The sequence below is a fragment of the Polyodon spathula genome, unplaced genomic scaffold (assembly GCF_017654505.1).
Source record: "Polyodon spathula isolate WHYD16114869_AA unplaced genomic scaffold, ASM1765450v1 scaffolds_1830, whole genome shotgun sequence".
Taxonomy (NCBI): domain Eukaryota; kingdom Metazoa; phylum Chordata; class Actinopteri; order Acipenseriformes; family Polyodontidae; genus Polyodon; species Polyodon spathula.
In genome coordinates, this window is record NW_024473305.1 from 1 (window position 1) to 12,000 (window position 12,000).

General features: G+C 35.3%; 1 protein-coding gene across 1 annotated transcript; it reads right to left on the reverse strand.

Annotated features, from left to right (window-relative positions):
- Positions 1-321: 321 nt before the first annotated feature.
- On the reverse strand, positions 322-6,724 carry LOC121310208 (collagen alpha-1(XII) chain-like; the record flags this gene model as incomplete). The annotated part of the gene is made up of 6 exons (XM_041243509.1): positions 6,589-6,724; positions 5,939-6,082; positions 4,696-4,761; positions 1,603-1,866; positions 936-1,100; positions 322-495 (listed from the first exon to the last, which is right to left on the reverse strand). Coding segments are annotated over exons 1-6 (877 nt in total), but the record flags the coding sequence as incomplete, so codon positions are not given.
- Positions 6,725-12,000: the final 5,276 nt, after the last annotated feature.

Here is a 12,000-nt window from a genome sequence, read left to right on the forward strand (position 1 = left end):
GGACATTTTTTAAAAGGTGGTTAAGAATGTCTTGCACCAACTTGTAAATATCTTTATACCAAATGAAAAAGGGTTCACTTCAAAAATAAGTTAGAATTCCTGCATACAAATTTGTTGAGCAGGCAGTATGGAGAAAAAAAAAACTACAGAGAGCCAAATTTTTCCATTTACTGTCAACATTTCATGTGCACAATGTTAGTCAATACAGTTGCAATGTGCATTATCTTACATTCACAGGCACAGTACATTTGCCATATGTTAGGTTGTAACCAGGACAGTCGCTATCTCACAATACCGTATTTTAAGTAAAAGCAGCCTTACCTTCTTCACCACTCACAAGTTCATTGAGCTGCTCATCAACGCCAGCACACACTTGGGAAATTAGTTCATGCTGTACGTCTTTAATCAGGTTGAAGTTAGCTACGTTAAACACATGCTTGTGAAAGGGGCTGGAGGCCACTTGTCTCATTTCGTCTACATCTGCTCCTTTGATTCCTGCATTGGGTTACATAAACAAATCGCATATAAGATGCCCACAGATTGTTACAATCAAAGAGCTACAGCGTACTCAACTCAGCAGCACACACTGTGATCCCATGCCAACTAGGAGAGCTTGGGGAAAGCCAGTCAGTTTACTGTCTACGTGAGCAGTTTTGAAATAATGACACTGGAATTCACCCTGCAGATGCATATGAGAACATTTCCGGACATTTTGAAATCATTTGTAGAATGAAACCAGTTAAAATGGTCTTCAAAGATTTAATGTTGAGGGTTTTCTTTTTTTTTTTTTTATTAAAATCACTATAAAACAAGAATATTGCTTTTTGATCTGGAAATTAAAGTGGGAAAAAATGGATTCAATAAATAATTTAACAGACAGACAAAATCTGAACCTCGCCTGTTTTTGTTGTTTTGTTATGCAGCTCAACACCAACCTAAAACGAAAATCTCTACGCCAATATTCCGAAGCTTCCTTGCATAATTCTCCACAGGGTCCTGTGATTTCCCATCAGTGATGATCACTGCCACTTTGGGAAATCCTTTCCTGGCTCCAGATGCCTCAGTAAATGTGTTTTTAATTAAGTAATCCATGGCTTCACCTAGATTAAACAAAATAATAAGAAACACAATAAGAGGTAACAAGCTTTGCATATGCTTATATATTAAATACTTCACATTTTAATTCTAATCAGTGTGTTGATATTTGGCAATTTATTTGAGTTTTATGTCAGTCGTTTCAAGAAATAAACAAGGAGGTGGTCAGTTGGGTTTGTCAACAGTCATATCAAGGCCATTCACAGATAATTTACCACAGAGCTACATTAGCGGTACGACTAAATATCTTATGAGCTCTTAAATAAACTTCATTAGTTAAAGCTTTAAGGGTAAATGTATCTGAATTCCATGCAATGCTGAACACAAACTAATATTCATCAGGTTTTTTCAGATATATTCAGAACTAATACAAAAAACATTACAAAATAGTTGAAATTAAGTTTATTAAAATAAATTAAAGGTAGGTATAGATATATATATATATATATATATATATATATATTATATCATATATATCTATATATATACACCTTATGTATAGCTTACCTGTCATTGTGTTTCCTCCTTTATAAGGCAGGGTATTTATTGCTTTGAGCAGTTCACCTCTGTTAAAGTATTGGTTTAAGTTGAATTCAGTCCTGGTATCCGTACTGTACTGCACAATGCCAACTCTGGTTTTATCCTCCCCAATGTCAAAAGCAGATGTGATCGCAGCAATTATGTTTCTTATGTATTTGAAATTCTCTCTCCCAACACTCCATGAGCCATCGACAAGAAAAACTAAATCTGCCAGCGCACTTACGGAGCATTCTAAGAAAGGAGAAGAAGAAAAAACAGAACAATTTTAAATCCAGTTTTATCCTGTAATATCAAAATTTAAACAGTATTGTTTTTGGGGTTCACTTGGACCATCACAAATTCCCTAGTACACACTGGCAGTCTTCACTAAAAACACTGGGTTTGAATGAGAATGCAGGCTCCGTATTCTACTGTACCTTACCCATTAAAGATTGTTCATACTAAAGTTGGTTCACTAAGTTGGTTAATAAAGATGAGTGTTTATTGGTTCTGTGGTAGTAGTGGAATTCTCTAGACTCCCTGAATATAGTTCAAACACAAGTAACACCTCATACAGCTGGTTTCACAGACCCTGAATAGCACTAGTCTTGGACTCCCTATCTAAAGTAACATTAAGCAGTCCAAGATTAGTGTCAGTATACCTCTGTAAAAGCAGCCGCTAGTGTGTTATTGCACATCCAACACATCAGTATTAGACAAATGTGCACTTAAACAAAAACAAAAAAAGTGCAATTTATGTTTTGTTTTTTTTAATGATTCAATAACGACAACTTGGATAATTCACGTAAACTTTCATCCTTTGGGCCCTGTCTTAAATTGGAGATTCACGGAAACTTTAATCTTTTGGCTCCTGTTTTAAATTTGAGATTCATGTAAACGTAAATCCTTTGGGTCCTGTCTTAAATTTGAGATTCACGTAAACGTCAATCCTTTGTGTCCTGTCTTAAATTTGAGATTCACGGAAACTTTAATCTTTTGGCTCCTGTTTTAAATTTGAGATTCATATAAACGTAAATCCTTTGGGTCCTGTCTTAAATTTGTGATTCACGTAAACATTAATCCTTTGGCTCCTGTCTTAAATTTGAGATTCATGTAAACGTAAATCCTTTGGGTCCTGTCTTAAATTTGAGATTCATGTAAACGTAAATCCTTTGGGTCCTGTCTTAAATTTGAGATTCACGTAAACGTCAATCCTTTGTGTCCTGTCTTAAATTTGAGATTCATGTAAACGTAAATCCTTTGGGTCCTGTCTTAAATTTGAGATTCATGTAAACGTAAATCCTTTGGGTCCTGTCTTAAATTTGAGATTCACGTAAATGTCAATCCTTTGTGTCCTGTCTTAAATTTGAGATTCATGGAAACTTTAATCTTTTGGCTCCTGTTTTAAATTTGAGATTCACGTAAACATTAATCCTTTGGCTCCTGTTTTAAATTTGAGATTCATGTAAACATTAATCCTTTGGGTCCTGTCTTAAATTTGAGATTCACGTAAACATTAATCCTTTGGCTCCTGTTTTAAATTTGAGATTCATGTAAACATTAATCCTTTGGCTCCTGTTTTAAATTTGAGATTCACGTAAACATTAATCCTTTGGGTCCTGTCTTAAATTTGTGATTCACGTAAACATTAATCCTTTGGCTCCTGTTTTAAATTTGTGATTCACGTAAACATTAATCCTTTGGCTCCTGTTTTAAATTTGTGATTCACGTAAACATTAATCCTTTGGCTCCTGTCTTAAATTTGTGATTCATGTAAACATTAATCCTTTGGCTCCTGTCTTAAATTTGTGATTCACGTAAACATTAATCCTTTGGCTCCTGTCTTAAATTTGAGATTCACGTAAACATCAATCCTTTGGCTCCTGTTTTAAATTTGAGATTCACGTAAACATTAATCCTTTGGCTCCTGTTTTAAATTTGTGATTCACGTAAACATTAATCCTTTGGCTCCTGTCTTAAATTTGAGATTCACGTAAACATTAATCCTTTGGCTCCTGTCTTAAATTTGAGATTCACGTAAACATTAATCCTTTGGCTCCTGTCTTAAATTTGTGATTCATGTAAACATTAATCCTTTGGGTCCTGTCTTAAATTTGAGATTCACGTAAACATTAATCCTTTGGCTCCTGTCTTAAATTTGTGATTCATGTAAACGTCAATCCTTTGGGTCCTGTCTTAAATTTGAGATTTACGTAAACATTAATCCTTTGGCTCCTGTCTTAAATTTGAGATTCATGTTAACATTAATCCTTTGGCTCCTGTCTTAAATTTGAGATTCATGTAAACATTAATCCTTTGGCTCCTGTCTTAAATTTGAGATTCACGTAAACGTCAATCCTTTGGGTCCTGTCTTAAATTTAAGATTCACGTAAACATTAATCCTTTGGCTCCTGTCTTAAATTTGAGATTCATGTAAACATTAATCCTTTGGCTCCTGTCTTAAATTTGAGATTCATGTAAACATTAATCCTTTGGCTCCTGTCTTAAATTTGTGATTCACGTAAACATTAATCCTTTGGCTCCTGTCTTAAATTTGTGATTCACGGAAACATTAACCCTTTGGCTCCTGTCTTAAATTTGAAGCAACTCCAGTCCCAAAAGGCAACTGATTTTTTTTTTAATTCCATCCGTTCCGCTGTGTTTGGACATTAAAGTTGAAGACTTGAGAATGTAGCCAATGACTCACATTGTAACCATGCTTACTGTAAGTCACTTGATTTCAATATGACCCAACCTCATCCAGCTCTCATACTGAGCACAGCATTACACTGAACTTTGAAAATGCCATATGTCACACGTGTTATTGCATGGGTAACTACTTGTTTGAATAAGAAATCCTGTATACATTTCATAGCCAGCTCCATACCATAGCCACAACTTTTGATGAAGAGCCACTTAAGGTGAGAACCAATACAGCTAAATTAAGACATTGACACAATTAAATTAAAAAGTCTGCTGACTTTTGTGAAAACCCAAACGAATCGTACAGTAAAACATTTATTGAACTGAACTGGTCTTACTAGATAGAAAATAATGAGAAACGGAAAACCTCATACTTACTAACAACAACCTGGGTGTCGGGTTTCCTCACTCGTGGTCCTCTCGGTGATGTACCGCTTGACTGAACTGGAACGTGAGCACATTGGTGCATATTAGAGTGAGGCGAACATGAAGGGAGGGAGTTTAAGTTTCATGAGACTAATATTTTCCATATCCCAGCACTTATAATAACTGGATCATGAAACTTCAGAGGTTACCTTCCTGAGGAAATTATGAATAATCTTTCTACAACTACTGCCATTAAACCAAGTTAGGTAACAATAATTCGCTCTTTTTTCATGAAGAGTGATGAATGCATACCTGGATCAGTCTATTGAAGAAATATGTTACAAAGTAAGCCATATTACCTGAAGCCAAGCTATCCAAATCTAGGTCTACTTTGTACAGTGGTCATGCAGTAAGTTGAGTAGCACTACACCCCACATCCTGTCTACACATGGCCATTAAAGATACAATGGCACACTTTGAAATAAGAGGACTTTACCATGGTTTAATGGCTATATCCAAAAACCTTAGTAACTATCATAGAACTTATAACTGCCCTTGAAACACATTCCCTTGCACGTCCCCCTGGTTAGCACTGAAGCATTAGTGTTCGATACAGTGTCGTTACCTGTTAGATAACTGATCGCAGCAACAGTTAGGTGTTTCAAGGTGAAAACAAGGTCAGTTATACATAGGTAAAGACTGCAGTAGAGAATATTGATACTATTTTTAACTTATCAAATGTTTTTGTGAGTGCAGACACTTGTTAAATTTGTTGAAATTGTCTAGGCGACTTAAAATCTATGTTGCCATTTAAAGCAAATATTAAGACTGTAAAGTCCTGTCCGAGAGCATGTACCGTAGGATACTGGTCACTTTACTCACAACCTGAGTGTCTGAGATGCAAGGTTTCAAATGTAAACTAGAACCTTTTTTCAGTAAAACCTAATTGGTTGAATAAATAATTGATTGATTGAGTGATTGATTGAATGATTGATTGAGAAAGTTAAAAGTAGAAGACTACATGATAATATTCTAGTTGGTCACAGAATGAATCTAAAATAAATTCTGATTTGTAATGTCTGTACAATATCTTAAAGACAACTTTTGTCACTCAAAGATGATTTGTTGTTATATAGAATATACAAAAAAGCATATCATAAAAAATGTTGGCATATACATTTAATAGTGCTTATTATATTCAAATTTCACAAAAAATATTTTAAACATGTACATATGGAAAACAAAAAATACTTACTTGTGAGTTGGCCAAAGATTGGTAAACTTTCTTCCTTTTCATCATATGAATTTATGGTTACTACATACTCTATATCTGGAATTAAATCTGTAATTAATGTCTCTGAGGCAGTAGCTGGGAGATTCAGATCTTTAGCAGGACCATCTGCAATGCAATGAACAGAATGATTTTAGAAATCTTAACAAGAAGTATATACTGTAGAGATCGTTATATTAAGGGGATAGTTAACAATATAGGGGATTCCCTTTGTATATTTTAATATTTATGAACCACTAATTAATGAGTTAGGGTTGAACTTTGCATAAAGCTACAAATAAAATAAATACACAGTAATATATTTAGAACATCACATGATTAAAATGACATGAACACATAACCCCAGACACAGTACTACTAAGAGTAAGACATGGACTGAAATGCCACCAGCTACATGCTTCTGCTGAAAAGATGAATAATAAGAATATAAGCTGGGTCTTGGAGAGTACTATATATACCGCAAGTTCAAAACAAGAGCCCAAGAAAGTAAAACATGAAAGCTACATTTTAAGAGTTGGATGAGTAGCCGCAGAATATCTGCTATTATGCCATTCTCTTAAATTACCTTGAAATTGAATTTAAAAACGTTTAATTCCAAACTAAACCCTGCTTACCTGTAGTAGGAACCACTGTCACTTTGTATCCCTGTATTCTATTGAATGACCGCCTCCATGACATTTGTACTGTGCTTTCATTTATAATTTTAAATTTCAAGTCTGAAGGTGGATCAACTGCAAGTAAAAAAATGAATGGGCATTACTTTTAAAATGATCACAGCCTAAAAATAATGAATGTTAATGATGTAAACTGAAGCAAAGCTTTAACATCTTTTTTGCATAAATTTGTTTCCAACAAATAAAGACTTCTGGGTTGAAGTTCATTGTTGGAGAGAGAATGAGTAACACACAGGTGACAAAAGTAACAAAACATCACAGATTTGAAGAGCCATTTAGGGAAAAAAATGACACTCGCTTGAATTGCTTAGACCATGTGTATATGGCCAGCAAATCAAGCACACAAAACCAAGAAAACACAGTGAAATACACATTGTTTCAAAAACAATTTCATACATGCCAGGTGCAACCATCACAAAGCATGCTAAACCAGCCTAAACGGGTTGCTTACATATAATGAAACAGAACAGTCAATTACAAGTCTTCATTCTTCATTCACCGATTATACAATGGAGTCGTATACTCTGACATATACTCTACTATTGCTGGGTGATATTAACACACACTTGTAGTTGTTTTCAAGTACATGTTCTCTTAATATATGTTAGACAAAACACATATCAAAAGACAGAAATCCATTGCAAACCTCTTAAAAGAATACACAACAGGTGGTGCATGTGTGTACTCTTTTCTTATACACTGGTGGCATGATTAGAACGATGAGAACTGTTTCACACAATAACAGGAAGAAAGACACAGTTGAAATACACATACATAGAGAACTTACAAAAACAACTTATTAAGGGGTGTTTGACAAAACTCTCTATTCACACTGAACTTGTATCACAGCACCATGCACATATACAGGAAAAGCTGCTTGAAACAACTTTCCGCACTGGACAAAAGCTCCCATGTACAAGAAGGACCCCACAGAGCTTATAAACATATTTTAAAATGATATTCTCTTTGAAGCCGTCCTCATGCTCAGACATGCTTTATTTTATAGCCTCTTTCCCACTGCTTGTGAACAAGGTTACTGGAGTCATGTTAGCTATTCATTCCCTGATGTTTTGGATTTGAAATGGTTTGCCAAACATCTGTCAAAGAATTCTGAAGACTTACGCCTGTGAGGTAGAACAATGCTAATTAGATACAACAGCTGCTTCCATTTTTTCTTTTTCTTTCTTTCTAACTTACAGAAAGGGCAATGTTCAGTCATTTCTTGGAACACTATTTTTAAGTTGCAACTTTTAACTTTACAATGTAGTTTGTTTTTAGTTTTGCCAAATCGATATTTCGTAAATGTACAAACACACCCCCTCATACATACGGACACACACAAATACATACAGATGTAATTAATAGGCCATATGAAGCGGGACCACCTTAAAAACACAATGCAGTGCAGTATCTTGACAATCATATCAAGATCTATTAACTAAGGGAATAAGGCTTTATAATCACCGTTACAATGTACATATCATGCAGCAGTTAGTAAAATGAAATGTTCTAATACCCATGCACGTGCTCAACTGTTTACTGTGTTTTACTTCCACACATGAACATATTTTCAGTAGTGCAATAAGTGACATAGTGTAATGCATGCAAGGTAGTTACAACTGTGTTGGATGCAAGAATATCATTCTAAAATACTGTTGAGAAGCCACAGCTCAGGACAAATTTAATGCAAAGGCAGACACAAGTGACCTGAGCAAAGCTTTATTGGTACATGGAAAAGTAGGACCACCAACCTTGGAGATAAACGTAAGAGAGCCAGCAGTGTCCTGGGCTGACTGCTGGAGTGTCAGCAGCAGCCCTACTCGTTCACTTCCTGTATCCAAAGGAGCCGTTTCCAACCAAACTGTCAGACTGACTGTGGGGAAAGTCTTGAAACTTCAAAGAACTTCAACAAACCGTTACAAATTGAGACCTGGCGCTGTAAAGACTCGGTTCTTAAAATGGATATCTAAGAAAATTGCCTCTCAAAATCAGGCATAAGTGTTTGAAATCTCTGACGTGCTCAGGCAGACTGTTGATATTTTGTTTTAGACTATTAGCGTGTCCAGGATTAGTGTTGATCGGGTCTGTGAAACCTGATGTGCTGATAAAAAATATGCACCAGCAAAAATACGCAGCGTGATGTATGTCAAAATTATTAGGAAAGCATATATCTATTTCCAAGATTTAATATTTTTTTCTTTATAATATCATACTTCAAAATCTTTCAACCATTCAGAAATGTGCAATTACCCTTAATAATCTGGAATGAATTACAATAACATGCTACCACAAAAAAAGGGGGATTGTAGGGTGGATAAAAATGTGTCCTCTTTAAAAAGTGCATCTTAAAATGTACGGTTTAAAACTGTAGTAGTGTAGACTGGTTAGAGCATACCACTGCTGTAAATGTGAGATGTTGACAGTCACTCTGAACAGTGCAGAGTGCTAATCCTCTAGTGTTGACAGTTTATATCTCTGTTTAGATGGTCTGAGCTGACCTAAGGCAGCATGTTTAATATTGTAACTGACTTTCTCTTTCGTTACGTTATCTATCAAAATTAATAGAACTTAACATTTGACAAGTAGCACATCATAAACACGAATACTGTTTTATATACTTTGCAAACTGCTGTTCTAGAATCCAATAAAGTGACCCATAAACTGATAACATTTGACAACGTTCTGAACCAGCAATGCAGTACAGTAGCCTGGACGCTTCTCATTCAAAACAGTTGAGACCGGGCCATGTTCAGATCAGTGATTAGTTCTTATCTTAATCTGTAACATTCTAAAATAATTTCAGTTGTCCCTGCTTGCATTTCTTTAGAAATTTAGAAATTTAGCAATAAACATTTGAAAAGGAAAAGAAAACACACTTAATACGCTTTCGTAACTTCCAAATAAAGACCGTCAATGCTCAATAGGGGCGCATGGTAGCAGTTTGCAGTGATATTTAAATTCATCTTGGTGGAAGTGGGTTCATTTTATGAAACCAGAACCAAACAGCTATGTAAAATATTTCAAGGTCTGTTTCATTTTGTAACTTTAAAACACAGAATTAAGTTAAAGACTGGTATAAACTCTCAGAATGTGCCACAGTTTTTTAAAAGTAGATGCTTTGAAAATATGGAACTTGCTTTCTTATTTCATTATACATTTTACCCTGGAGAATTTCAGTTTCTATGCCTGGTATGGTCATGCATTTTATTATGAGCTTTTCAGATTATAAATAAGTTTGGATAATCGAAATTCTACTATCCGTTGATTTACAAGACAATACACCACACAGTACATGCAATGCAAATTGAGTTTAAACCATTTTTTTTTTTATTAAAAATTTCCCAAAATGTTGTATTCATCTCTATTATATATTGTGATATATTTGTATGTAATAAGTGACAATCTAAAAGTGGGCTGTCATCAGTTGTACTGGCTGTTATTGTCCTTCCGGGACCTTTTTTCTTCTAACACTTATTATACCACCATCTTAAGAGCTTCCAAATATGCGCGACCTTTGTTGAAATTTTAGTTTTGGGTTTTTTTTTCCCTCTTCAAAACACAAAACAAAAGTTTAGCTTCAAAATCTGATAATCAATTCGAGAAGCGCTCTGATTGAACTTGTTATAAGATACAGTAGTTTATTTAAGAAGGCTGGACTGTGTTCATAAATTTTAATTTCCCAGCTGTTTCAATATATTCGAAAGAAAATGGTTCCCCCCTCAGCAAAAAATTCGACATTCATGGTGAAAGCCTAAACAAAACAGGACAAATATACTCTAGGGTTATCTCAGACTGATATGCTGCATACTTTAACCCGTCCAGCTGTTTGAAGAGAAAAACATTTCCCAAAATAATAAAAGAAACTTTTTTCATATCTTTTTTTTTCATATCTCTACACATGGGATTGTTTCTAGTTACTAACTGAAAGGTTACAAAACATGTTGGTTTCATTATTATTATTATTATTAATATTATTATTATTAAATTTAAGCACTAGTGGGTACCACTTGATTTTCGACCCTTGTTTTTTCTCTCAATTTGAAATAGCCAATTATTTTTTAGGCTCAGTTCACCACTACCACCCCTGTGCTGACTCGGGAGTGGCGAAGACGAACACATGCTGTCCTCCGAGGTGTGTGCCCTCAGCCGACCGCTTCTTTTCACACTGTAGCCACCTCAGAGCTACAGCATCGGAGGACAACACAGCTCTGGGAAGCTTACAGGCAAGCCCGCAGGCACACGGCCAGTCCACGGGGTTCGCTAGTGCACGGTAAGACGAGGACACCCTGGCTGACCTAAGCCCTCCCCCACCTCGGCCAATCGTGAGCCGCCCCCTGGGAGCTACTGTCCACAGTCAGCAGTGGAATAGCCTGGTCTCGAACCGGCAACCTCCAGGCTATAGGGCACATCCTGCACTCCACGCGGAGCGCCTTTACCGGATGCGCCATTATTTTGTTTTTAAGCAACTAAATGGCTTTCAACAACTTTTTAAAACACCACTAAACATATTTTTTCTTCGTCAAGAACAAAAAATCTTTTTTCAGAGGTAGTGGTAAGTGTTTTCCATTCTCAAATGACTTAAAAAATGCTTTCATCTTGAAAAAATACCTTTCCTGTTGTATTTCTCTGATGTCTGTCTGGCTTAAATTCCAAACTACGTTTGTAAAGGCAAGGCCCTATGTAACAAAGGTTTTCTTTCCCTTAAATTGAAAACATTTTGATAACAAAGTTAATTCTTTGAATTAAACTACATTTTGGTGATATTTACAAATATAAGCTAAATGAAACCTAATCTTCAAAAGTTTTTCTTTTGTGGATGAGGGGGGAAAAAAGTTTTATTTATTTCAGCAGTTTTTTTTGCAAAACTCCAAAAATGCTAATTCAAAAGTATTCATACCCTTTGATGCTATGATAGTATTGTCTACAAGTGCTAGAAATTTCAGAACCTAATTCCAGAAAAGTCTAGAAAATGCTTGATTGTAGTTGAACATTCTTAGAGAGTATAAAAGGGTTAGGCATAGGATGATTATTGTCAATACCAATAAGTCAATATGGGAAAAAAGTAAAGATATATCTGAAGACTTTAGGCAGAAAATTATTTTTTGTCATAAAGCCGTAGAAGGATACAAGAAGATTTCCAAGCATTTGAGTATCCCAATTTCAACTTTTGTTTCTATTATCAAGAAGTACAAGACTCTCATGGTACTGTCACAACACTCCCTCGGTCTGGAAAGAAAGAAGGTTCTTTCACCAAGAACAAGTAGAAGAATTGTGAGGAAGGTTAATAACAATCCGAGATTGACTGCCAAAGATATTCAAAGTCAATTGGCTGCAAGGTGGGACTGGAGTTTC